Here is a 24,625-nt window from a genome sequence, read left to right on the forward strand (position 1 = left end):
GGAAAGTTTGCCTGGGGACAGCAGGTCAAACTTGGATGAAGGAGGAAAGAGACTGCAGTCACAATGCACACGCTCCCTTCCCCCTCACCCACTTCCCCCAGCTCTCAGCTCTGTGCTTTGGTGACCTTTTCCCTGGCCATGGAGGGCTGGGGACACTTTTTTTGGAGACCATTGTGGCAGTTCCATGACTCAGCCAGACAGAAAAGAACTTGAAGTGACATGTTCTCCCCTCACCGAGGGCTGAGTGCACTCAGGGATCCCTCGCCTCAAACAGTTTAGTAGCGAGCCACTCACCCTCACACGGAGAATGGGAACACCATTACTACCCCGTGTGTGGGGGAGTGTGTGTGGGGGTGTGTGTGTGGCTGATCTTACAGCTAGTTTTCTCTCATCCTAAACTTTGAAACCTACATACTGGTTAGTTTGTCAAGTAATAATGACAGTTTAATTTAGGTCTTTGGTAAACTTCCCTCTCCACGTTCCAAAAGCAAAACACAACTGCAACAACAACCAAAAATCTGCTCCTAGTAACCCAAAGCTTTGAGGTTCTTTTGTTAGAACGAGAGGCTCTGACACAGTAGAGACTCATCTGGACAACTTCACCTTCGGAGAGCAAACTGAAGCGGAGTTGTTCTACACGAATGTGTGAAAGCTGTCTTCTAACGTGGCTTAGTGCGGGAGAACAAGACCAGACGGGGAGTCACAGCACTTCTGTTCTGCGCCGGTCCAACCTCTGCCACCCTCTTTGTGTGACTTGATAGGTTTCTTTACTTGCTTGGACCTCAGTTTTCTCGTCTGTAAAGAATGGGCTTGGACGAAATCAATGATCCTCAAGGTGGTCTGTGTGTGTCTCACAATTCACCTGAGGGCTGGCTTACACTGTCCGGCCTGCCCACTGCACCAGATAATCGGTGAGATTCTGATGCTGACAGCGTGTGACTCTCTCAAATGGATGGCCAGTATCCTGCTCTGTCTTCTTTAGGATTGCATTGACATTAAATATAAATGCATGTTCTACCAACCATGCTTTTAAGTGGAATTCTCACTCAGCATTGGATGTTCTTTCTAGAAATTAGTTTTGAATATTGAAATTGTTCTTCTAGAAGCTATTAGTGTTATGGAGAAAGGCATATGCTAGCCAGGCAAGCAAGCCGAGGTGTCTGATCAATGTTCTATAACCGTATATAAATCATAGAAAGATAGATAACTTAGATCTATAAATATTATAATTCTGTATAAATAGTACTTTCTGATTTCCGCATTTCTAACTTATTTGTGTCTTATAGTAAGCACACATTCTTTCTTTACTCGAGGAGAACACAGATACTAAATTTTTCTGTTCCTTTTTAAAAAATATTGGTAGATTTAACCTCCTGAGGATTTTTGGGTTTGTTTTGGTTTGACCTTTTTACAACGTGTGCTGTGCTGAGCCTATTTTAGAAGTTAGAGCCTTGTCCTAAGTTAATGGTGGCACAGAAAGGCAGAAGATTGATCACAGTGTTTGAAAATCCAGCACTCACAAGATGTGTTAAATCTGCCTTCATTAAAGGAAAGATGTGTAACTTGTAGAAAAAGTTGCTCTGATTTTCCCGATTTAGTTTCTACCTACATCATTCCATTCTTCTCTCATCTGTTTATATGGCTGATGAAGCCGAGCAGCAATGGACATAGGTTCCCAGCTAACAGGAGCAGAGAAACGACCATTTTGACGTGCACTCCCAGAAACAGCTAGTCTAATGAAGCCTGTTCTTTCAGACTATTCAAATACCGAACACATTTAGATAAAGCAATGACAGTTAGATAAAGGAATATGTCCTCCTCAGAAGTTACGTGTCATATACAAGCTCACTAGAGAGTAAGCCCCACGAGGACGGGGACTTTGTTTTGTTCACTGCTATATGCCCAGGGCGTAGAATAGCACGTGGCATATAAAAGGTGTGCAATAACTATGTGTTAGACAGATGACAATAAGCAAGTGGGCTGTAGAGTTAAATATGTTATCTTTATATATTGCCAAATGCTGAAGTTATAAGTAAAAAAGTTAGTCAAAATTTTGGGGGACGATGCCAAACTGCCAGCTTAACATATTTGCTACCCTATCCCCCTGAATTTACTGGAATTACGCGCTTGTTCCACTGGTATGTGCTTGGGGCTGCTACCTGTATATCAACCTGTCATCTTGGCAAGGACCCCACCCACTTGCTCGTAGGCGATAAACGTTTATCAAATATACAGAAAAGACTGTTGGTTGCATTTTATTTTCCATTTGTTTTCTGGGCAGATGATAGGTTAGCAAATTGTTTTTGGCGAGAGAGAGAACGGTCATTTGTTTTTCCCTGACTAAAAGAGCTGTGAGCCAGGATTCAGCCTTGTAGGAAACGCTGCGTGCTCTCTGGTTTTTTATGGGCAGGGCTGTAAATCCAAGTTAAAGAGATGCCACTCGGGCTGAGTTTACACAAACACCACTGGTGAATTCAGGGGGGAAATGTGTTATCCCTGTGGAGCACAATACACTTTCCTTTACAGAATGAGGCGACGGAGACAGCCAAAATGAACAAATACTAGATCAAGGCAGTTTTGCACTTATTTGACCAATTTAAAGTGGTAAATATAAATGTAAATATAATAACAAGTTGGGATTAGATGACGCTTATTAACAACATTGGGGTCCAAGGTTTCTGTTATTTGTGGTAGAAACTGAAAAAGCTCTCTCTGTTCACGTTGATAAAGTCCCTCTTTTTCGTGCCGAGTGCCAGGGCACGCAGAGGCAATTTTGACCCATTTTCCTATTTTCTTTTGATATTTTAGAGACCCACTTTGACCCCATTCCATAGTGGCCATTGATATTAAATTGGAGAATGAGATAACACAAGAGCACTGCCATCACCAATGGTAATACTTACGGAGGAGTCATTACCATGGTTGGGACTGGCTAAGAACTTTAAATGCATTATTTCACTTAACCATCCCATTCTAAGAAGTGGGTGCTTTATTCCCCCCATTTTAAAATAAAGAAAGGCAAACACCTTGTTTAACAGGTAAACTAGAGAAAGTAAGTGATTTGCTCAAGGTTGTTAAATTGATGTGGCTTGTTTTTAGGTTTCTCATTAAGGAGGAAGAGTCATCTGTAGTTGACCATTTTTTAAAAATTAAGTAACCCTTAAGGCACTGTTCCCAAATGCAGTCCAAGAGCCAAGAGCACAGCATCACTGGGAGCTGTTAGAAATGCAGCTGTTAGAAATGCAGGAGCCGCCGACCTCCTGAGTCAGAATCAGCCTTGTCACAAGATCTGCACATGGTTCAGGTGCACGTTCAGTGTGAGCAGTGCTGCCTTAAGGTTTTGACCTGTTGGCTACAGATGGATGTCAGAGTGCAGGTCCCTGATCCAAGGAGTTACAAAGCCGTTTATTAACTCTGACTTTGTCCGAGACAACACAACTCCCTCTGAGGCAGTGGTGTGATGGACAAGTCTCAATTCTACTCATCTCTGAGCATCATTAGGCATGAATTTGGTGGTCTCAGGCAGCAAGTTAGCTCCATCCCAAGGGATCCTGGTGATGTCTGAGAGGCAAGGTCCGGGTACCGTTTTTCAAGTGTGTGCTGAGCACAACCATCAGACTCCCCGGGTCCCACGAATCTGGGGAGGGGCAGAGGCTCTGCCTATCACACAAGATTCAGGCCCCGGTAAGGAAGTCGGTAGGAAGAAGGGCGTGACAAGTATTTTGGTAACACCACCCCAAAAAGGTATTCAGCTTTTTCAGCAGCTTGAGAAACTATGTAAAAACAACAGCGCGGGAGAGCGCCGCAGAGTCCTCCGGGGGAGAAGAGGGACTGGACTGGCTTGTCCTCCGAAGCCTGGAGCGCTGCCGGCCTGCGTCTCCCGCGGGGAGAGGGGAGGGCCCGGGTCCCCAGCATCGCATCGCCGCCTCCCGCACAGGAGCCTGCGCGGGGACGCGCTGTTCTCTCTTGGAACAGAAATCGACAGGGGGCTATTGTTGGACGGGCGGGGAAAGGAAGCCGGACCGGAAGAGAGCGAGGGACGACCGGAAGAGAGCGAGAGAGGACCGGAAGGGCCTCTTGTCGGCTCCAGCCGGGCCCAGCCGGGCCCAGCCGGGCCTGGGTGGACGGAGTGGGGCTTCTGCGCCTACGCGCGGCTGCTTGCGGGGGAGGGCGAGCAGCGGGGGCCTGGCGTGGTCCCTGTGCCGGGGAGCGGCCCGCGCGATCCTCGCAGTTTCCTGCCCGCGCCGTGGGCCGCCTGCCCTCGGCCCGCCCAGGGACCTTCTCAGTAGCAGAAGGTGCGAAGAGCGGCCTTCCAGCATCCGCCTGAGACCTGTGCTTGCTGAACGCGTTTAAGGTGCTGAGGACGGGGTTCGTGAAGACAGGGAGCCTGCACCGCCGGGCTCTGGAGCAGGCGGGAGCGGGGAAGGTGCGCGCGGTGTTGGTGTCCGGAGCTCACCAGCCTCTGCAGGGACTGGGCACCCGGCCCTTCCCAGCGTCGTCTCTGGACGCTCGGGACGTCCGCGCCTCGCCCAGCACGCGGCCCCTCCAGCCCGCGGTCCCCCGTCCCTGCCTCAGGGTCCCCAGGGGTCTCCGGGCCGCAGCCTGGGCCCCGGTCTGACCCCGGAGCTGGAGGAGGAGTGGAGGGCTCAACCGATGCCACTTCGCTCTGCAGAGGACAGTCCCCTGTGATGTGCCTCCCCCACCTCTGAGTGCCGACAGCCCCCTCTCCCCTGTGGCCTGCCTTGGCTCCCTGCGCCCCTCTGAGCCGCCTAGGACAGGATTTCGGCGTCACATGTCTAACGTGTGAAGCTGGGGAGGACGTCGGACCGAGAGCAAATCCCACCCCAGAAGGATGACAACATAAAGTGCCTGATTTGTTTGCTGTTCAACTAATATGAGATTATTGGCAGGGGGAGTTGGTTTACTTAGTAAAGTGCTCTCTCATCTGTACGTGGCACATGTGCCTTTCACACGTGTGTAGAAATACACAGACACAGCCTGTCCAAATTCATTGGCTCTTCTGGAAGGAAATCGTGGTTAGCACCAAATTGTTTATTTGACTCAAGAATGTAGTATCTGATCTGTACTTCCAGACAGGTTTGCTGTCCTAATTACATTGTTCTTACGGACGTTAGACAGAGTTTGAATTGTGTTAGCTAGTGGCAGTGGAGTAGAAGGTGAGAGAAGATCCAGGTGTTGTTGCACGCAGTTCATAAAGTGCTTCATTCATTGCATGTTGCTTTGAGAATGTAAGTAACCAGAAGAGAGGGCTGAGCTTGGAGTCAGCATAGAGGTTTGAGTGTGCTTACTGACACATGAATCGATGGCACATTAGCAAACCCAGTGCACGTGGGAATTGAGTAGTGATAAAGATAGCATTGCATATCAGAACAGAAAGTTGGATTATGTAGTGAATGATGTTGGGATAACTAGGTAGCTATTTGGGAAAAAAATAAACATATCCCTACTTTATTTCTTAAGTTAAAATAAATTCCATATAGATCAAAAATCTTAAATGTTAAAAATGGAAACATAAAAATACTAGAACAAATGGGAGATTTACTTTTTTAGATCTCAGTGTAGGGATAGTCTTTCTAGTTTTACCCAGAAGCCTTAACATTCATTATACATTCATTACATTAAAATAAAAGCTTCTACCAGGCCAAAACTCAATAAACAAGATCAAAAGACAGACAAAAAACTGAGAGAAATGTAAGTAGTGTGGATCACAAAAAACTTATCAGAAAATGGGCAAATGACATGAAACCCATTTCTCATAAAATGAAATATAGTTGGCTCTTAAACGTGGAAAAAGATACTCATCCTACTTCATAATAAAAAATGCAAATTGGAACTCTTAGCATTTTTTACTTACGTGATGAAACAAAAGATGAAACATTTGTTAGCATATTTGTTTCTGGGGATCTGGAGAGTACTGTTATACACTGCTGTGTAATAGTGAATTAATAAAACTTTAGAGAGTGTTTTGTGAATGTCTATCAAAATGTAAAATTGACTCCTCTTGGAATTTATCCTACAAATATAAGATGCCAAAAGATATACCTACAATGCAATATATTTGCCACAGCACTATTTGAAACAGGAAAAAAAAAAAAACCAGAGTAGAAATAGCATAATTGTCCATCAATAAGGGATAGGTTAAATCAAGTACAGTAAGTCTATACAATGGAATATTAGGCAGCCCTGAGAAAGAAGTGAAGGAATAGACCAGAATCCAGGAATGGACTTGAGGTAGACGCTTAACCGATTTTGACAAAGCTTCTCAGGTAATGCAACGAGGGAAGGAAAGTCCTTGAAACAAATGGCATTGGAACAATTGAATATCTATATGCAAAAGGAAAAATGAACTTAGGCTCTTACTTCACACCATGCATGTAAATTTACTTGGAGTACACATAGACTTAAATGTGAGAGTTAGAATTATAAAATTTCTAACATAGGAGAACACGTAGGAGAAACAGGAGAAAATTTTTGTAATCTTGGGTTAGTCAGCAGTATCTTAGTTATGACGCAAAAGGCACAAGCAATAAGAGGAAAAATTGATAAATTGAACTTCATCAGAATTAAAAACTTCCACTCTTCAAGAAAGGACACCGTTATAAAAATGAAAAGACAAGCCACAAATGAGAAAATATTTGCAAAACAGACTTGATAAAAGAATTATTTCCAGAATATATAAAGAACTCTTAACAACTCAATAATAAGACAAACTACCCAATTAAAAACTGGGCAAAAATTTTATAGATACTTAATCAAAGAAGATAGACAAATGGCAAATAAGCACATGAAAGGATACATAATATCAACAGATTAGGAAAATGCAAACTAAAACCATGATGAGATACCACTACACAACCGTGAAAACTACTAAAGTCAGAAAGACTGAAAATACCAATTGTTGGCGAGGATTTGGAGAAACGGGCTGTAGCACATGGCTGGTGGGAATGTGGAAGGGTACTGCCACTTTGGAAAACAGGATGGCAGTTTCTTAGATAGTTAAATATATACTTACCGTGCAACCCGGTAACTCTACTTCTGACTTCTAAAAATGACATCAGATGTCCACATAAAGACTGTACACAAATGTTCACGGCAGCGTTATTCCTAATAGCCCCAAACTGGAAATGATCAAAGGTTCATCAGTTGGTGAGTAAATAAACAGAAGATGGGGTGTGTGTGTGTGTGTGTGTGTGTGTGTGTGTGTGTACACAATGGAATACTACTCAGCAATGAAAAGGAACTAGTGCTGTATGCAACAGTGTGAGTGAATCTCAGAAACACCACGCTGAGTGAAAGAAGCCAGATGAAATATTATTTAAGGATCCAGCTACACAGTAAATATTGGATGATTTCATTTATGTGAAATTTTGAAAAGCACGAAGCTATAGAGACAGCAAGTAGATTAGCAGTTGCCTGCGGCTGGAGGCGGAAGCTTGGAGTGACTGCAAATGAGCATAATGGACCTTTTTTGGGGGTGGTGAAATTATTCCAAAATTGGCTTTTGGAATTGCACAACTGTATAAATTTTCTGAAACCCATCACACTGACACTTAAAAATGCATGAATTTTATATTAGGTAAGGTGCATCTCAATAAAGCTGGTAAAAACGGGGGGAAAAAAATGAGGCAGTTCTGTATGTTCTGATAATGGAGCAATCTCCAACCTGCATTGTTAAGTAAAACCAGCAAGGTTCTGCCAGTGTCTAGAATGTTATCATTTTTGTATAAAACACACAGACACACACACGCGGAGTTCATATTTTTGGTATGCATCAAATGCCTCTACAAGATACAATAGACCCTCTAATAGAATTTGCCTTCGGCAGGTGAGTGGGGTGGCTGGCGTGGGGGAAAGCGGTGTAAGGGAAAAATTTCACTGTCTATCCTTCTGTACTCAATCAGAAATAATAAGAGGAGCGAGGGAGAGGGAGAGAGAGAGAGAGGAGGTTTGAATCCCACACCAGTTCTGTGATCGTGGGCAACCGTCTGAACCGCTGTTTCCTCATATGTGAAATGAAGGGCTTGGACCAGTTGATCTCTAAGGATGCTTCTGAGTTTAAGTTCTGTGTTCTGAGAATTTCTTTAAGGATGATCATATCACACCTGTCTATAGTCCTCTTGTCATTTCCCTGCCAGCATGTCACCAATTGCCACATATAAAGCCACAACCAAAAGCTTTGTCCTTTCTCACTCAGTTGCCTGTCAGATTATTGGGTCCCCGTCCTTTTGGAAACATGTAAAATATGGGTATCGACCGGGGTGAGGAGGCCGCCCAGGAAGCCAGTGTATGTGTGGGGTGAGTGCAAAATGGTACTGAGGCCAGGTTACAACCATGTCCTAGGGGCAGCAGCTAGAGGTCAGGTCCAGCCCTGTTGCTTGCCAGTGGTGTGACCACGGGAGGTCTTCACTTGAGTGACAGGTATAAAGTAGCACCACCCCCTTGTGGTTTCTTGTGACCATTAAGAGTGATATTTCATGTAAGTGCTTAGCACAGTGCCAACCTCATAGTCAGTTTCAATAAAAGTTAGCCCTTTTCATTATTAATCTGAACTCGCCCTGTTCATGGGACCTGGAGCTTTCCTGAGGGGGGAGAAAGAGGTATCGGAGTTATCAAGCTGTGTGCTCAGCACCATGAACTGAGGGTGCTGGGGGATGGGGTTTGTGTTTTCAATCCAACATCCCAAAGGGAGAGACTGGAGTAATTGCTGCTGCTCTCAAGCCAGTCTTATTGAGGGAAGCCTCTTCCAAGGTTCCATCCCCTGGAGTCAGTTATATCCTGAAAATGTGATGAATGCAGGCTGTGAAATTGCAAGATTGTGACATTATGCGGGGGGTTGAGTTAGTTAAGCTAAACAGCAAGTTTCAGTTTGCCTGATAAATGTGCCTTAAATTACACCTGGATCAAAATATCATTAAATATTAACATCAGGGCCACTGTATAACCTCCTCTCCATGGTAGTCATTCAATAAATTGAGTTGCAGCTTCAAACCAAACGCAACCCAACCCAACCCCAAATCTTCCATCACCGTGATGTGCACCGGCCCATTTCCCCAACTTCAGTCTCAGTGCAGCGCAGTGAGGAGCATGTCTGAGCGGGGGCAGCCCGTGGGTCCCTGTGACAGCTTATAAAGAACCGACTTCCCATGTGTGTATGTAACGCGAGAGGGAACCCCTTGTGCACTCACTCCCTGCCTTGTGCATTACCAGATCACATTCTAGAAGAAGAACGTTCTGCTTACTAATTCTCTCCTGTGTGTCTGGTCTCCTAACTACACTAGAGCCATATTTGTCAGGAACTGTGTTTTTAACCATTTTTGTACTCCCTAGGACTACAGCCCTCTAAATTCTTGCTGGCCTCATGTTAATTCTCTCGGAGATCCTTTGAAAAAGCTGAGGAAACTGAGGCTCAGAGAAGAAAACGATTCGTCTAAAATTACAAAGCTTTGTGGATCTCAGGGTCTGTGGAGTCATTTCGAGGGGTTGGGGAGTCCGTACTGAGATGTCATGTGCCTAATATTTGCAAACTAAGTCATGTTTTGAAAGTATATGTACCTCTGCTTTTCAAATCTGGTTATACTGTGGGCATTAAAAATATATAAATTAATTTAAAGATGTTACTGAATTCAAAACAGCTTTTGGTTATTTTATATTTTTCCTAACCCACTGAAGATTTGCAAAATGGGTTTAGTTTTTCAGTTTACAAAGGGCGTCCTCATGCTGAGAAGCCTGGACACACTGCAGGAGAGCAAAGCCGGGTTCCGCTGATCAATTGTGGAGAGCTGCTTGGAATAGTCTGGGTCTTCCGGTGGCAATGAGCTGTTCCATTCTTGAACTGCTGCCTGTAGTCTGTGTATTTGATAGACGTCTAGAAAGTGTCTGGAAGCGTCCATCATTACTGTTTAATGTCTTCCTTCATCTAACAACTATCTCCAAAAAAGCTCCTGGTTCCTTCCTTTATCCATGTGACCTTGGGCAATTGCTTAACCTATTTGTGTCCTAGTTTCCTCATTGGCAAAATGAGGGAAAGACTAGCCCTGCCTCATAGGACGTTGTGATGGTCACGTGAGTCAGTGCAGGTGGTGTCTTTGACACACTCCTGTCACATAGGAAGCACTCAGCACAGGCTGTTGTGTTAGGCACCACATGCCACTGCTTTTTTTTTGAGGAAGATCAGCCCTGAACTAACATCTGCCACCAATCCTGCTCTTTTTGCTGAGGAAGAGTGGCCCTGAGCTAACATCCATGCCCATCTTCCTCCACTCTATATGTGGGACGCCTACCACAGCACAGACTGCCAAGCAGTGCCATGTCTGCACCTGGGACCCAAACCGGCGAACCCCAGGCCGTCGAAGCGGAACACGCGAACCCAACCACTGTGCCACCAGGCCGGCCCCCACATGCCACTGCTTTTGACACACATTTGGAACTTGATAGACATTTTTGTAGTGAATTAATGAATAAAGGGAAATGTGAAATAGGAGGTGACATGGCATAACCATTAATTCACTGGAAACTTCTGGAAGGCTCAACTGGACCTTATTCACTTTAGTGTCCATAGCACCAGCACAGAGCCTCGCCCACATGGGACAGCCAAGGAGCAGCAGCCCCTGGGACTGTTCCTGGCTGGTCTTGGGAAAAGCAGCCGAGGGCAAGTCGAGATACACAATTCCTCCCCTCCGATTCCTTAGTCACAGGCAGGCAGGGGGACAGCGGCTTTGTGCAGATGCTGCATTTGAGCGGACTTGCTTTAGTGAGCTCAGGCTCCAGAGAGGATGATGTTTCTCCATCTTCTGGACCAGCAGTCTATCGGCTTTCTGTGTTAGATGCGTGAAGACTCGCGTCTAAGCGGTCAGGTGGCAGGAGTTTGGGCATGGACCTGAAGTGAAGCAGAGGCTTGATTCCTCATTGAGAAGTGTAAGAGGAAACAAGACCAGCAGACCATCCAGGGAGAGGAGAGAAGCAACGCTTTCTTGCCACAAACCAAAATGCTGAGGGCCACAGTTAGGAGAGGGTCAGCGGAAGTCAGAGTGAACTTTCGTAGCAGGCTCAGCTTTTATCCAGCTTCAAATTTCACTTCCAGATCATCCCATGCAGAGCTATTTAGCTTAAAACGTACCCAACCTTTGAGCCTAAAAGAAACAGTTTTTCATTTTTTTAGTGTTTGCAAAGTGAGGGGTTGAAGGTAGGAGAAAAGAACCTGTTTCTGGACTTGGAAGGATGAGCTGCCCTGAGTTTCAGTGTTGGCTGACAGCACTGTTTTTTTAACCAAGGTCTCAAGCAGACGGGCCAATGCAGAGATAATCAGCTTCTCAGGATCGGCTGCTTTTTCCAAGACCAGCCAGGAACAGTCCCAGCGGCTGCTGCTCCTTGGCTGTCCCATGTGGGCGAGGCTCTGTGCTGGTGCTATGGACGCTAAAGTGAATAGGATCCAGTTGAGCCTTCCGGAAGTTTCCAGTGAATTAATGGTTATGCCATGTCACCTCCATCCATTGGCCCTGTTTCTGCCCACTGGGGTCACATGAAACAAACCCAGTCCTTCTAATGTCAGCTCTTTGAAGCATTTAAACACAAGCTCTCAAGGCCACAGGTCTCCCTTACACCTCCTCCAGAACAGGCCAGGTCCTCCCGCCGTCTCAGTAGGTTCTGGTTTCATCTCCTTACCAGCAGGCTTCTGCTTCCTCTCTGGTCTGTCCCCATCCGTCAGGTTGGACCCAGAATGTCCCCTCTCTGCCCGTCCCAGTTGTTTGGCTGGTGCACATTAGAGCTGGGCTATCAGAGGCCCCTTTCCAGGATTCTCCCTCTGAAGGTGCAGATAAGGGGCCTGAGTGACAACAAAGAGCTGGCGGTGAGAATTCTCGATTTGCCTTGTTGTTTTCCTTGCTCCCAGCCGTAATCTCCAGTCTTCCTCCTTCCTCTTTACAACTTCACAACCAGGAGGATATCTTCTTACCAGTGCTATTAGGAAGCCCAAATACTAGTAGAGTTACTATTATTGAATGCTTTTTTTTTTTTTTTTTGGTATCAGCTGCTTATATTTTTTATTTTATTGAAATCACATAATAGCCCCGTGAAGTGGGTTATTACTTTTTTTTATCACCATTTTCCATATGAGGAAGCTGAGGCTCAGAGATTAAGTAACTTGTCACAGTCGGTAAGTGGGAGGCCTAGACTTCAAACTCTGGGCTGCCTACCTTCCCAGCTCCTGCTCCCGCTCATGCATCACTCGGCTTCCACGTGCTGTCGCTCCCCTGAATGTTCCTAGTGCTCTGCCGGCCATGCTGGGGCCCATGACTGCTCGTTTCTCTTTCTCTTAGCCTCCTCCCCCTTCCTCCAAGGAATCACGCTCAACCTGAAAACGAGAAAGGGGCCTCTGAGCTGCCAAAAGTATGTGCCAGACCCTGGAGGTGGTCACACAGCATGAATTCTGACGTGTTCTAAGCCCCTTCCCTGGGGCAGTGGTCAGGTCTAAAGAGCCCCTGCTAATATCTCCTAGGCAGATGGGTTGACCATCAGGGGATGTATAGGGGTTCCTTCTAACCAATCCTCACCCCTTATAGCTTCCTCCTCTTTCTTCAAATAATTCTATTCACTCCTCAAACCATCCAATTAAAATCAGTGTCTGTTGAGAGCTCCACAGCATCTCAGACCTGGTCCTGCCCCTTTGGACCTCCAAGTCCACAGGTTAGGGCAAAATGTAGACAGCAAGTGCCATCTCAGGGAGAGGAAGGGGGTCTCAGGGTGGGCTTCTCCTTGGCGCCTTCCATCCTCACTGGGGTTCCTTTGAGAGCTCTCTATTGTATCATCTTCAGCAGCCATCACACTCAGTTCAGGAGTTCTCTACTGGGGGCAGTCCAGTCGCCCATGGAGGCATTTGGAAACAGGGAGGGTGCCTTCTGGTTATCAGAATGACTAGGGGGCACTATTAGCATCTAGTGGTTGGGGGTGGGCAGAGATATTAAAGTTCTGCAATGAACGCACACAAAATAGCAGTAGCGCCCACTACTCTTGAGAAGGATGGGGCCATGACTGTCTTCTCACCATTGTCCCTCCAAGCCCAGCACAGTACCTGTCCCTCCATAGATGCTTAATACAAATCTTCTGAATGAATGCTTCTCTTTGTCGCCTTTCCCATTTCTCTGCAAGTCTCTTCTCCCACTGGAGGTTCTGAAAGAGAGCTGTCCTGCTCGCTTCTAATTTCTGGAAGTGACTTCCAAGGTGGAGGCCTTAAACAGCGCTGTCTCATCTATGTTCTCCTCCTATTTCCTTCCCCTCCTCTCAAAATTTTCAACCATTTGGAGACTCACAGCCCTAATGAATGCCATTTAAATTGATCGATTATGATTTACTCTTTGAATAAAGCTCAAAGACATGGCCTTGTAGAATAATCTCAGGTAGGAACTTTTTTTCCTGCAAAGTGGATTTATACATCCTAAGAAGGGATTAGCTTGATGGCCTAGTGGAATGAGTTGTTAAGTGATTAAGTGATTTGGCCAAACCAGCAGCAGTGGCCCTGCTGGGTTCCCCTCCGAGGCCCATGGAGCTCCAGCCTGGATCCAGTGGAGGAGGGGCAAGGCGTCTTAGGGAGCCAGTGAGGAAAAAGCTAAAAGCTCGAGGTCCGACCATCTTCATCATTCTCGCTGCAATGTCAGGAAAGCTGGCACTAAGTAGGTCAAGGACTCCACCTCTCTCCAGGACAGATGACCTGTTAAAGGACAGTCTGAACTGGATCCTCAGGAGACGTCTGTGCCCTGACCCCAGCTCCATGAGAGCAGCATTAGGCTGGAGGGCGGAGAGTTCTCTGTGGTTGGAAATTTTCAAAGTTTATTGGTTCTACTTTCTGGCTGATTTCCTTGATAAGACCCTTGGCTCCTTTCTCTTTTGTAAATTGGAGAGAGAAGATTCTCTTCCCTTCATGGGAATTCCCAACTCTGCTCTGCTCAGGGGCTCTCTCACTTTTTTAACGGGTATTAGGAAACATTTTAAGTCTTGAAGTTCATTTTCCTTCTTCTGGTACTGAAAACAACTCTCTGAAGAGTAGAATAGCTCAGGACTGGTAAGGAAGGGCCAGGGAGGAGCGCAGAGCGGAGAGCTTGGTGGGGGAGGAAGAAGCAGCACGCACAGCCCCCGCTGTGGGCCGGGCAGTTGCCTACGCAGCCTCTCCTTCTAATCGTTCTCCAGATCCGTGAAGTAGTGTATCCATCAGGACAGACCAGGTTTGGCTTTAATAATGAACAACCTCCAAATTGCCAAGGATTGAAAAATTAAAAAAGAAAGAAAGAAAACAAGGGTTTGTGTCTCCCCTCCATTGCATATCCATTACATGGATCAACTGTACCTTTGACCTAGGTCATCTCGACTTTGGGCCCCAGGCTGACCCAACAGCTATTATTGGAAATGTCTCAGGTTGCTATGGCAAAGGGAAAGAAAATTATGTGGAATCATGGATGACTTCTCAAAGATTCCACAAGGAAATGACACATGTCACTTGTACTCCCCTTCTGTTGGCCAGAGCAAGTCTCATGGCCATGCCTCCATATAAAGGGAACAGGGACATGCAATCCACCTGTGTCCCCAGGAGGGCTAGAAATATTGATGAACACTGTGATTACAGCGGAGAAAACAGGCTGAGGACAGTCAGCAGGTGGGGAGCCAGGATGCAACGCCAGGCCCTCTGACTCCCTCTCCTGAGCTCCTTGCGCTCCTATCGCGGCTGCGTTCTACAAGCAGGCTACATGCTCGCATCCTTTCTCCAAAGGCCACGCTGGCTAAAGTGTCTCAGGGCTCAAGGAGGTCTGCCCTCGCCCCCGGGGGTGGGCGGGTGACAGCCAGAACAAGGGTACCACACTCAGCCTTTATTTTATTTTACTCTTCTCTGTTCTCTTTAAAGGTCTTCAACACATTCAGTGTAAAATCATTATGTACTAGAAATTTCATCTTTCCAGGTTTTCTTTTTTTTTTTTTAAAGATTTTATTTTTTCCTTTTTCTCCCCAAAGCCCCCCGGTACATAGTTGTGTATTCTTCGCTGTGAGTTCCTCTAGTTGTGGCATGTGGGACGCTGCCTCAGCGTGGTCTGACGAGCAGTGCCATGTCCGCGCCCAGGATTCGAACCGACGAAACACTGGGCCGCCTGCAGCGGAGCGCGCGAACTTAACCACTCGGCCACGGGGCCAGCCCCTCCAGGTTTTCTTTTTAATCGTAGTCTCAAGTGCCATAGGTCTCCTTGCTTATTGCTTTTATTTACTAAACATTGAGAGAAGGGCCACTCTTTCTTCGCTTGGAAAGGCTGCTGCCTGGTGGACATTCAAGGTCCAGGGGAAAGGATGCCCCAGATTCCCTCCATTAATTCCAAGATGGTCTCACCAAAAAAAAAAAAAAAAAAAAAAAAATCCTTGCTCAAAGGAAAACTAAAGTAGCAAGACTGATTCTCCTAGCCCTTAGAAAACCAATCCCAATGCCTCATCTCCCTGGAGCCCAGAGGAAATGCTGTGTTATGTCAGTTCTTCTCAGACTTGTGCAGTCCAAGTACCCCTAATGGGAGAGAAAAATCTAGAAAGGAAATCTTAAGTAGTCTGCCACAGGTGGAATTTCAGACTTTAACCTGTCCTGATTTTTTGCATTCTGTCCCATAACATATCCATATTTATTTTCATTTAAAATGTTTTACATTACTCACTACTACATAGAATTGATAGTCCAGGAAGATACACTGACTCAGTCCATGGTGTTCTCCCCACCCAGGAACTTGACCTCAAGCTTTCCCCATCCATCAGCAACAAATGCTTATCACCTGAAGTGCGTCCCAGAGGGACAGAGATAAGAGTTACCCTCAGGTTCCCCCTGCAGCTGGAGTACCCCAGAAACCAGGAGAGGATAAAGGCGAGGACCGGAGGGGGAGGGGAGAGAGGAGGACTGCGAAGTGGTGTGAGAGACAAGGAGGGGCCAGGATAGCCAAGGGAGCCAGTCACACACGTGGCCTGAAAAGCACACAGACAGAACGCAGAACTTCTGCAATTTACGGACGAAGACAGCTGAGAAAGAACTACATTTTTAATTATTATTTTATTGAAGTCATAATAGTTTATAACATTGTGACATTTCAGTGGTACATTATTATTTGTCAGTCATCATGTAAATGTGCCCCTTTACCCCTTGTGCCCACCCCTCAACCCCCTTCCCCACTGGTAACCGCTAATCTGAAGAACTATATTTTTTATTGGTCACATTTTCCTTATCTATTAAAAAAGACAAAGTCCTTTGTCTGAAGCAGAGCTAGCTATTGCCTTAGGCAAATTGTTTATCTGTGCTGCCTTTCCAGCCGTAAAGCGTGGACACATGCACTGCCCGGCCTAACAGAGTGTAAAGTTTGCAAAACCCTTTGAAGGCAGACAGTACAATTTAAGTATTATGCATGACTAAATAAAATGCCTGTTTAGGAAGGGAACTCTCCATTAGCACTGTCTGCGCCTTAACTAGTAGTCAACACCTGGTAGAGCTGGTTGTCAACAATTTTATGACATAAGGGACCCAGGCATGGATCACTTAAAATGGAAAATAAAAGAACAAAGAAACGAGCCCAGCAGCAACAAATGGCATGCACCGTTAAGGCATTGGCTTGGTTCAGAGAGAGGTTCCTGAGCTAAAGGAGGCCTCATTTACTGGAATGGAAAAATAGAGGGCCAGGAAATTGCTCAGAGGGCCCCTCTCTTTTCCTGTGCACATGGAGATGCACTATGTGTTGGCTACTGTTTTGGACCAGAATCTCTATTTTAGAAATAGCATGAGTTGTGTCCTTGGGAAGGGAGAGGGTTGTGTGGTATGTTTGTGTGTGGTGGGGTGTGGGGTGCGGGGATGTTGGCAGGAGCCACGTAGGTGCTCTCTGAAACCAAACTGCTTCCTCGGGCCTCCCAGACGCTTACCAGGACCGAGCCAGGAGATCGGGCAGCTGCTCTGGGCTTAGGGAGTGCCCGGGTCTCCAGTCACAACCCTGAAGTGTGTCGGCTGACAACATGGGCCAGCTCTGCACAATCACGCGGGTGGCTGCTCAAGCCCGCCTATTTCGTAGCTGCACAGGCTGAGCCTTAGTCTTTCATCCAATGAACATTTGTCGAGCAACAACCTCCTGGCAGACACTGTTTTAGGCACTGGGGATGAGTCAGGGAACAGAAGACAAACACCCTGTGCTCATGGGGCTGGCCTTCCGGTAGAGGGAGATGGACAGTGAATACCATAAATCAGCTATATATTATGTAAGAAGGTGTGAGGACACACAAAGCAGGGAAGGAGAGAGAATGGGGGCACTGGGGCAGCGTTAGGGTGGCCACACTTAAAAGGGGTCAGTGAACGAAAACTTGAAGGCAGCAAAAGAGAGGCCATGTTGGTGTCTGAGGAAGAGCTACCCAGGTGGGAAGAGCAGCATGTGCAAAGGCCCTGAGGTGGGAGATGGCCTGGGCAAGCAGAAGCCAGGGGGGCTGGAGTGGAGGAAGCAAGGGAGAGCATGTGGGTGTGAGAGCAGAGGGTAACTAATCGTGGGGAGCCTGTGGGCCCTAGGGTGTGCTTGGCTTTTACTCTGGAATAGAAGATGGCTAGAGAGTTTTAGGCCACAGAATTTGCTGGTCCTTCCACTGGGGTCTCAGGTGGTCTGTCCGGAGCACGTTGGTGAGCTGGGAAGGAATGGTCATGAGGGGGCTCCCTCTCACTCAAGAGCAGTGAGGAAGAAGAGGCAGGAGTCTCGATGGTACCCACCTCGCCTTCTTCCTGTGAACTGATGGCCCGCGGTGTGCCAGGCAGTGTGCGAGGACACGCAGTGGCGGTGAACCGAGGGGCTCGCGGCCCTCCTGCAGCAGACAGTCTGCGGAGTCAGACCTTCAGTGAATAATCGCACACAGAATGTAAAATGACCACTCTGATGTGCGCTGAGCGCCGAAACTGGTGTGTCTGCCCTGGGCAGGCGGTCAGGAGGAAAGGACGCTTGAGCTGGGAGCTGAATAAATATGTGTCAACCAGACAGGGGAGTTGGAGGGCGACAGTGATCCTGGCAATGGGAAGGGCGTGTTCCGAGGCGATGTTCAGAGGTTCTGAAGGAGAGGCCATGGTGTGGATGAGGAAGTGAGAGGAGGCCAACATAAGTAAAACGCAGACCGCTGGGGGAGCACGGGCGAGAGGCAGCCGGAGGAAGGACAGGGGTCGGACTATGTGGGGCTTTCAGGCCATGCTCAGATTTTGAACTTCATCCTGAAGTTAGCGGGAGGCTACTGGAGGCCTTCACGTGGGCGAATGACATGGTCGTACGTGCTTGTTGAGAAGCCCACTACGGCTGCTTCATGGAGAAGGGACCACAGGAGCGGAGAAGGAGTGATGCGGACGAGCGCCTAGGGAACAAATGCGGCAGCTCAGGTGAGAGGGGGCGGGGGGTGGACCAGGGAGCTGGTGGTGGAGATCACAGTGAGGATAAATGTAGAGGTCTGAGGGCTCTTTAGAAAGGGTTTGGATTGACAGTGAGGGTTGATGGAGAGGCAGAGTTCAAAAGTAATTCCTAGGGCTTTGTTTAAAAGGCTCGTACAAGTGGATGTTAACTCTCCTACTTGCAGAACTCATCTGCTTAGATTAGACCAAGCCACAGGGGAAGTTTGAAAGTTTATTTTTTCTGCAAATCTTTAAAAATAAGGTTTACCGTAGGATGGTTTAGCTAGTGTCCAGCCTTACCGAGAAGAGAGGCGTGGGATAGATGCCCTCCCAGCGCTCTCCAGCTCCCCGGCCAGGCTGTATAATTGAGGAATCCTGCATTTAAAACACCATGTCTAAACCGGCATTGTCCAATAGAAATATAATATAATACAGGCCACAGATGTGATTTGATATTTTCTAGTAGCTATGGTAAAAAAGTAAAAAAGAAGCAGGTGAAATTAATTTGAATTAATCTATTTTACTTAACCCAATAAATAAAAATATTATTTAAATGTCATAAACAGAATAATTGTTAATAAAGTATTCTAAGGGTTTTTTGAAACTAAATTTTTGAAATCTAGTGTGCTTTTCACACGTACACCATGTCTCAGTTCAGACTGGCCCAATTTCATGCGCTCAAAAGCTGCACGTGGCTGGTGAATACTGACCTGGAGAGCAGGGCTCTAAACGCCCAGAGCAGCCGCACAGGTCTGAGTCCACGTCTGAAGCACTGGACTATAGGTCCCTCTGTGGCAGTTTAAAAGATAAGCAGTATCTTAAATACAGCCTCTTAAACTTCAAAATTGAGCTCTTTGTCATTAGTTAGCTGCGTGGATTCCGGGAAGTCGGTTCTCTCCTCCGTGCCTCAGCTTACAAAAAGGAAGCGTGCTGGGGCTGGAAGTGTAGACAGCCTCTGCAGTCTGAGCAGCCACCGAGTCCAGGTTAAGGAAGCTCAGATAGTTTTCTCTTCTCTTTATCTTCATTATCAGAAAGAGATCTTTCCTTCCGACCTTCTAGACTTTTCTATGAAATCTGAAAGGTGGAAAATTGGCTAGTTCAACAGTAAACTGACAAAATTCCAGCCACGGTTTTCATTCCAAGGCAAAAACGTTGGATTTTCTAGGGAATTTTGAACACTGAGTGGATATTTAATGATTAAGGCATATATTACACTATTACATATAGTATTGTTGCTATGTTTTAAGAAAAAATCCTTGTGTTTAAGAGATACATCCAGAAATTATAGATGAAATAATATGCTGTCGTGGGCCTACTTGGAAGTCATCCTAACTGGGAGGAAAGGGAGTGGGTGGGTACAGATGAAGTAAGATTGGTCATAATCAAAACTTGGGGTGAGACATGAGGATTCATTGTATCATTCTCTCTACTTTCATAGTTTGAACTTTTCTAGAATAAAAAGTTTCTTAAAAAGGTAGATTTCCAAACTTTCTTAGGTTCTACGACAGGCAGGTTTTTCAAACGTTCCCCTTAAATCCCGCGTATGCTTCGTGGTACAGATGAAAAAGCCACCTGCGCGTGGAGAGCACATGATTCTCGTTTGATGCTGCCATGGAACAAAGCCCTGGGCGCAAAGTTCCATCGTAATTTGAATCTCTGGTGACTTGAGAGGTGACGCGGCTTTGCCCTCTTGCGCTACTCCTTGGTTCAGATTTAGGATCAATATTTACCAGAAGAAGACTGTGCCCTCTGCGGCAGGGAGAACCCCACACTCTGCACGAGCCCCCCCAGGGGCCGAGGGAGCATGGTGACGGGTCATACAGACGAAGCACCTTGCAAACCAGAACGGTGCAGGCGCTCGGCCCATACACACAGAAGCTCCTTCTTCCTCTCAGCACAGAGGCTACAGGCGACAAAGACAGGTGGGAGCAGAGGAAGGGACTCAGAGGGGATGTGATCTCAAAAGCTAGGGACCTACCAGGGGGCCATATGAGCATAGGTTGCCTGTCGCCCTGGGTTGCCCAGGCATTCTCTAAACTTCTGGTGTAATGCTCTCCCTAAATGCAGCACGAGATTTCTGGCCACCTCCTGTCCACCTGCCCTTTCAAACGTCATGATGGGGGACGAGGAGGCTGGGGGCAAGTTCCTGCCCAAGGCACTGTGAGGAGCTGAATAGTAAACTGAGGACACAGGGCCACCGTGCAGGCCCGATTCCTTCAGGCGCCCTTGCCTGACAAGCTCAGATCTTCGAGCTTCCACACCTCTGGGTGCCTGACCTCTCACCAAAAATTGCAGAGCATGTGCTCATTTCCGCTCCCAAAGGAAGATAGTGCTAATGTCTACAGCAGACAGTGTCTCCAAAGAAAGAGAACAGGACTCAGTCTGAGAAAGTTTTCCTTTTGCATTTCCAACAGCCAGAGGAATACTGAGTTTAGGGCACCAACATATGGCACCAATGTTAATTTTAAGGAAAATCTGGCACACTCAACATGCTAACCATGCTACTTTCTACACACGTGACACGTGGCAATACTGTGCCAGATTTTCTTAAATGTCAGGCATTTTAAGAAATGGGTTCTCCAAATTTAAAATTACACACACACAAAATAAATGGAAATGCTGCTGAGATGTTTCTAAATAAAATAAAATTTGACCCCCGGGGGAAAGCGAGGCAACAGCTGACCAGAGGCTGTGGTGAACCTTTGGTTGACCGTGAAACATCAGCAGAACACTGTTTTAGCTTCTAGGCAGGATACTGTAATCCCATAGTGCATTAATTAAAGGAGAATCTGCAAAGAATATCCAATTCTTTGGGGTGGAAGGAGCCGTGACAGTTTTCCTTGAGGATTCCTCCTGTGTGTTGATAGAACTTACCTATGCTACCTAAGTCACATGAGCAGGTGAGAATTATCCAGTGGGTACAATTCCCCCATGTCTCGGCATACCCCAGCATTCAGCCGTCCTCCAGATCAGAACAGGCTGGTAGCAAACATGTTGAGCCTGGAGCCCTAGACTTGTTCTTACTAAGTTTCCCTTGACCGCTTCAGTTTATCAAGTTCATCCCAAGTTCAGACCTGACTCACTCAACTCCACTGGCTCACTGTCATCCACAGGCTCTTGGGGGGGGGGGGGGCTCTTTTCTAGGTCATCACAGATAAAGTGCTCATTTCAAGATTGCTCTGTCTCTGCTTATGAGTCTGAGTCCAGATTTCCAGTGATTTGCAAAACCCTGTGACACGGAGCGATCGAATGGGATACTTCCTGCTGGATTGATAAAACAGTGCAGGAGGAGGAAGAAATTGGGAATGACACAAAGCCTTACACGGCCCAGAGTCAAGGTCATCCAGTGGGCAGGTAACATATGAACTGAGTTTCTAGACGCCTGGGCTCTAGGAGTACAACTCTCAGATCCTCGCTGTTCCTCGGTCAGATGGAGACATGAATAAAACCCGAACAAGATGATGCCTGAGCTCCTCCCCAACGCTTGAAGCGTTCTACAATGAATTCTCTTCGTCTCGTGGGTTTTGGGTGGGGACTAAATGTAATAATGGGTATGAAAGTTTTTGAAAAAGTTGAGAATTATCTCAGTGTAAGTTACAACAAAATCAAAAAATAATTCTCTCAGTATTAAATTTTACAATGGTAATGAATTTGTATTATTTAAAGGTCATCAAAAATAAGTTGTGTAGAGTTGCTCACCTTAATCTAATTCTGGTGCCAATTCATTCTGCCTTTTAATCCATCTTGATGAATAGCCAGTTTATCTCAACTGCTTTCACGACTTTCTTCTGCTAACACGACACTGTGTGGGCTTTATGTGATGCCTGCCATTTGCCAGCAGCCTAGATGGCACCCAGATGGCTGAGTCACTTGTCAATTTTAGGGCGTCCACATATGGTGCTCATTCCTTCCTTGAATATCCCACACATTCTTTCTTCACGTGAGGTTCAGGAGACTTGAATTGGTCCGGGGCTCCTTTCCTCTAGAATAAAAACATACCAAGCAACATTCTTAAAGTGTGGTTGCTTGATTCTCCTTAAGAAGTTCTCAGGCAGGAGCATTCTCCACTGATGTTGAATTTCCCATTAATCCCTACAGAATAGCTGTTTACTCTGAAAACCCAAAGGTTTTAGAAATTATAGACAATTCCCTAAACGCTAGATTGAATTTGCTCATATTTTGTTATTATGAATGGATCCAAGTGAGTTACCTCTCACCGAGTGAGATGCTCAGTCGAAAGGTGTTCTGTCATTTATTCACTCTATTATTTACTCATTCAAATTCGTTCTATCTTAAGTTACTCTCACTGTTTCTTCAATCAGCACAAATGAAGATGAAAACTTGAAGGGAGCATTTCCCAAGTGCCCCATTAAATGATGTTATCAAATGTGCCCTTTTTATAAGAAAGCCAGAGAAGGTTAATAATCTGACAGAACAAGCCTGTTGCTGGTAAGAGATTGGGGGATGGGGGAGAGAGAAAGATTGAGATCGACCCAAACCAAGCCATTCCCAACCACTCAAAGTCAAAAGCTCCAAGAAACAGAAAATAGAACATGGGAAAGCCCTTAGAAGAACTCTTCTGCTAACCATTCCAAGGAAATATTCTTTGCCTGGAAACTTCTAGATTCAGTCTTGTAGTATTCATACTCGGAGCAGGCCTGTCAGGACCCTAACTGGCTCTTCCTCACCACCTCATCAATTTATCACACAATTCTTGTTCAGTTTAGATCCAGCTATCTCTGCATGCTTTTACACTGATTTGGAAAATGTCCTTCATGTTTGGTTCCGGTCTCTGCTCATGAACTGTCATTTGCATCAGTTGTCGAAAGTGGGTGATTTCTCCCCTTTGTGACTTTGTGTTGGGTGAGCCCCAGGCCTTGTGTGCCCCATTTCAGACCCTGTTGCAAAAGCAGAGTTTGTGAGGCTGCTTCCATCTTCTCCCTAAATATATGTATGTATTTCTTTCTCCCTTAGTACAAATTCCCAGCGTTGAAATCTTGCTTATATTGGTATATGTTGTTTTCATAAATTTTGAGTGGGAAATTCAGTCCAGTCCCTGTCCCCAGCGTCACTCTTTCCAGCCATCTAAACTGTCTCAGAGATGCAGGTTTACAGAGATTACACACACCGTGCACACATCCACGACTTGAACATGCCAGACGGGATCCTGGATGTTCTGTAAAACGTTGCCATTACCGGTGATTCCATGAGAGTTGGGTGTCTGGGGTTAGGTGAAACCAGCTAAAACAGGCTTTTAACATTTGTCTCTAGAGCGGTTTTTGGGCGTTGCCTTTGATGGGTTTTGCCCAACTTTCCACTCTAAGCAGTCACTTTTGTGATTGATTTGTAGAAGCTCTTAGATATCCGACGATACTATTTCTTTGTCATATGTTGCAAATATTTTTCCAGTTTGCCATTTCCTTTTTAATTTTTTGTGATTTTTGACATACAGGAATTTTTTTTTCCTTTATGTAATCAAGCTGTTCAACTTTTCTAAATTCTAACTTTTAGCCAAGGGTGTTGAAAGGTCACAGGTTTAAGGCAAAGGCACAGGAAAGCCCTCTCACCCACGGGCTGGAGCCTCGGGCTTTCAGTGAAGTGGGTGCCTTGTTCTCTCCCACATTGTCAAAACCTGGGCAGGGGCGGCTCTGGGAGGAAGGGATGGCTTCACGCTCATCCAGAGGAGAAAGAGCCCGCTCTGAAACTAGAGGAAGAGAAGCAGGAGGAGTCTCTCGGGAGGAAGGCGGCGTGGGGAGGGATGGTGATGACACTTGTGTATGTGTTTATGAGAGTCATTATGTGACTAGAAATTGGATGACTATTCCGTAACCTTTTCCTGAGCTTTGGGCTGATTTCAGGGGAGTTTTGGGGGCCAATTCCTTCCCAGACTTGGGCGATCCGAATGATTCAGTGGACGGGAGCCCCTGGGCGCAGGGTACCCCTTTCAGTGGGCAGTGATGTGGTGAGGAGGTGGAAGGGCATGCCTCACCACAACTACAGCCAGTTCCTGACACATACCACCACTGCACATCTGCAGGGCGTTTTACTCCCTGCAAGGAGCTTTCACACCCTCCACCTTGTTAGATTCTCATAGCAACAATGTGAAGCAAGCAGGGTACACCAGGGTTTCCTATGCTCCTTTTGGCAGAGAAAAAGTACACAGAAATTCAACTTTAACTGACTTTCAAAACTCACTTAGCA

General features: G+C 46.3%; 1 protein-coding gene across 2 annotated transcripts in view; it reads left to right on the top strand.

The window, feature by feature from the left end:
- Window positions 1–24,625, top strand: part of ZNF366 (zinc finger protein 366) — a 63,955-nt gene that overhangs the window by 2,899 nt on the left and 36,431 nt on the right. The window contains exon 1 of one of the 2 annotated variants that reach the window (XM_001918349.5): window positions 18,275–18,415. The exons of the other annotated variant lie outside the window; for it this stretch is intronic. Coding sequence (XP_001918384.3) covers window positions 18,343–18,415 — 73 coding nt within the window. The 5' untranslated portion in view covers window positions 18,275–18,342. Of the gene's footprint in view, window positions 1–18,274; window positions 18,416–24,625 lie in introns of those variants that run through there. 2 annotated transcript variants of the gene reach the window in all.

This window comes from Equus caballus, chromosome 14 (genome assembly GCF_041296265.1).
Source record: "Equus caballus isolate H_3958 breed thoroughbred chromosome 14, TB-T2T, whole genome shotgun sequence".
Taxonomy (NCBI): domain Eukaryota; kingdom Metazoa; phylum Chordata; class Mammalia; order Perissodactyla; family Equidae; genus Equus; species Equus caballus.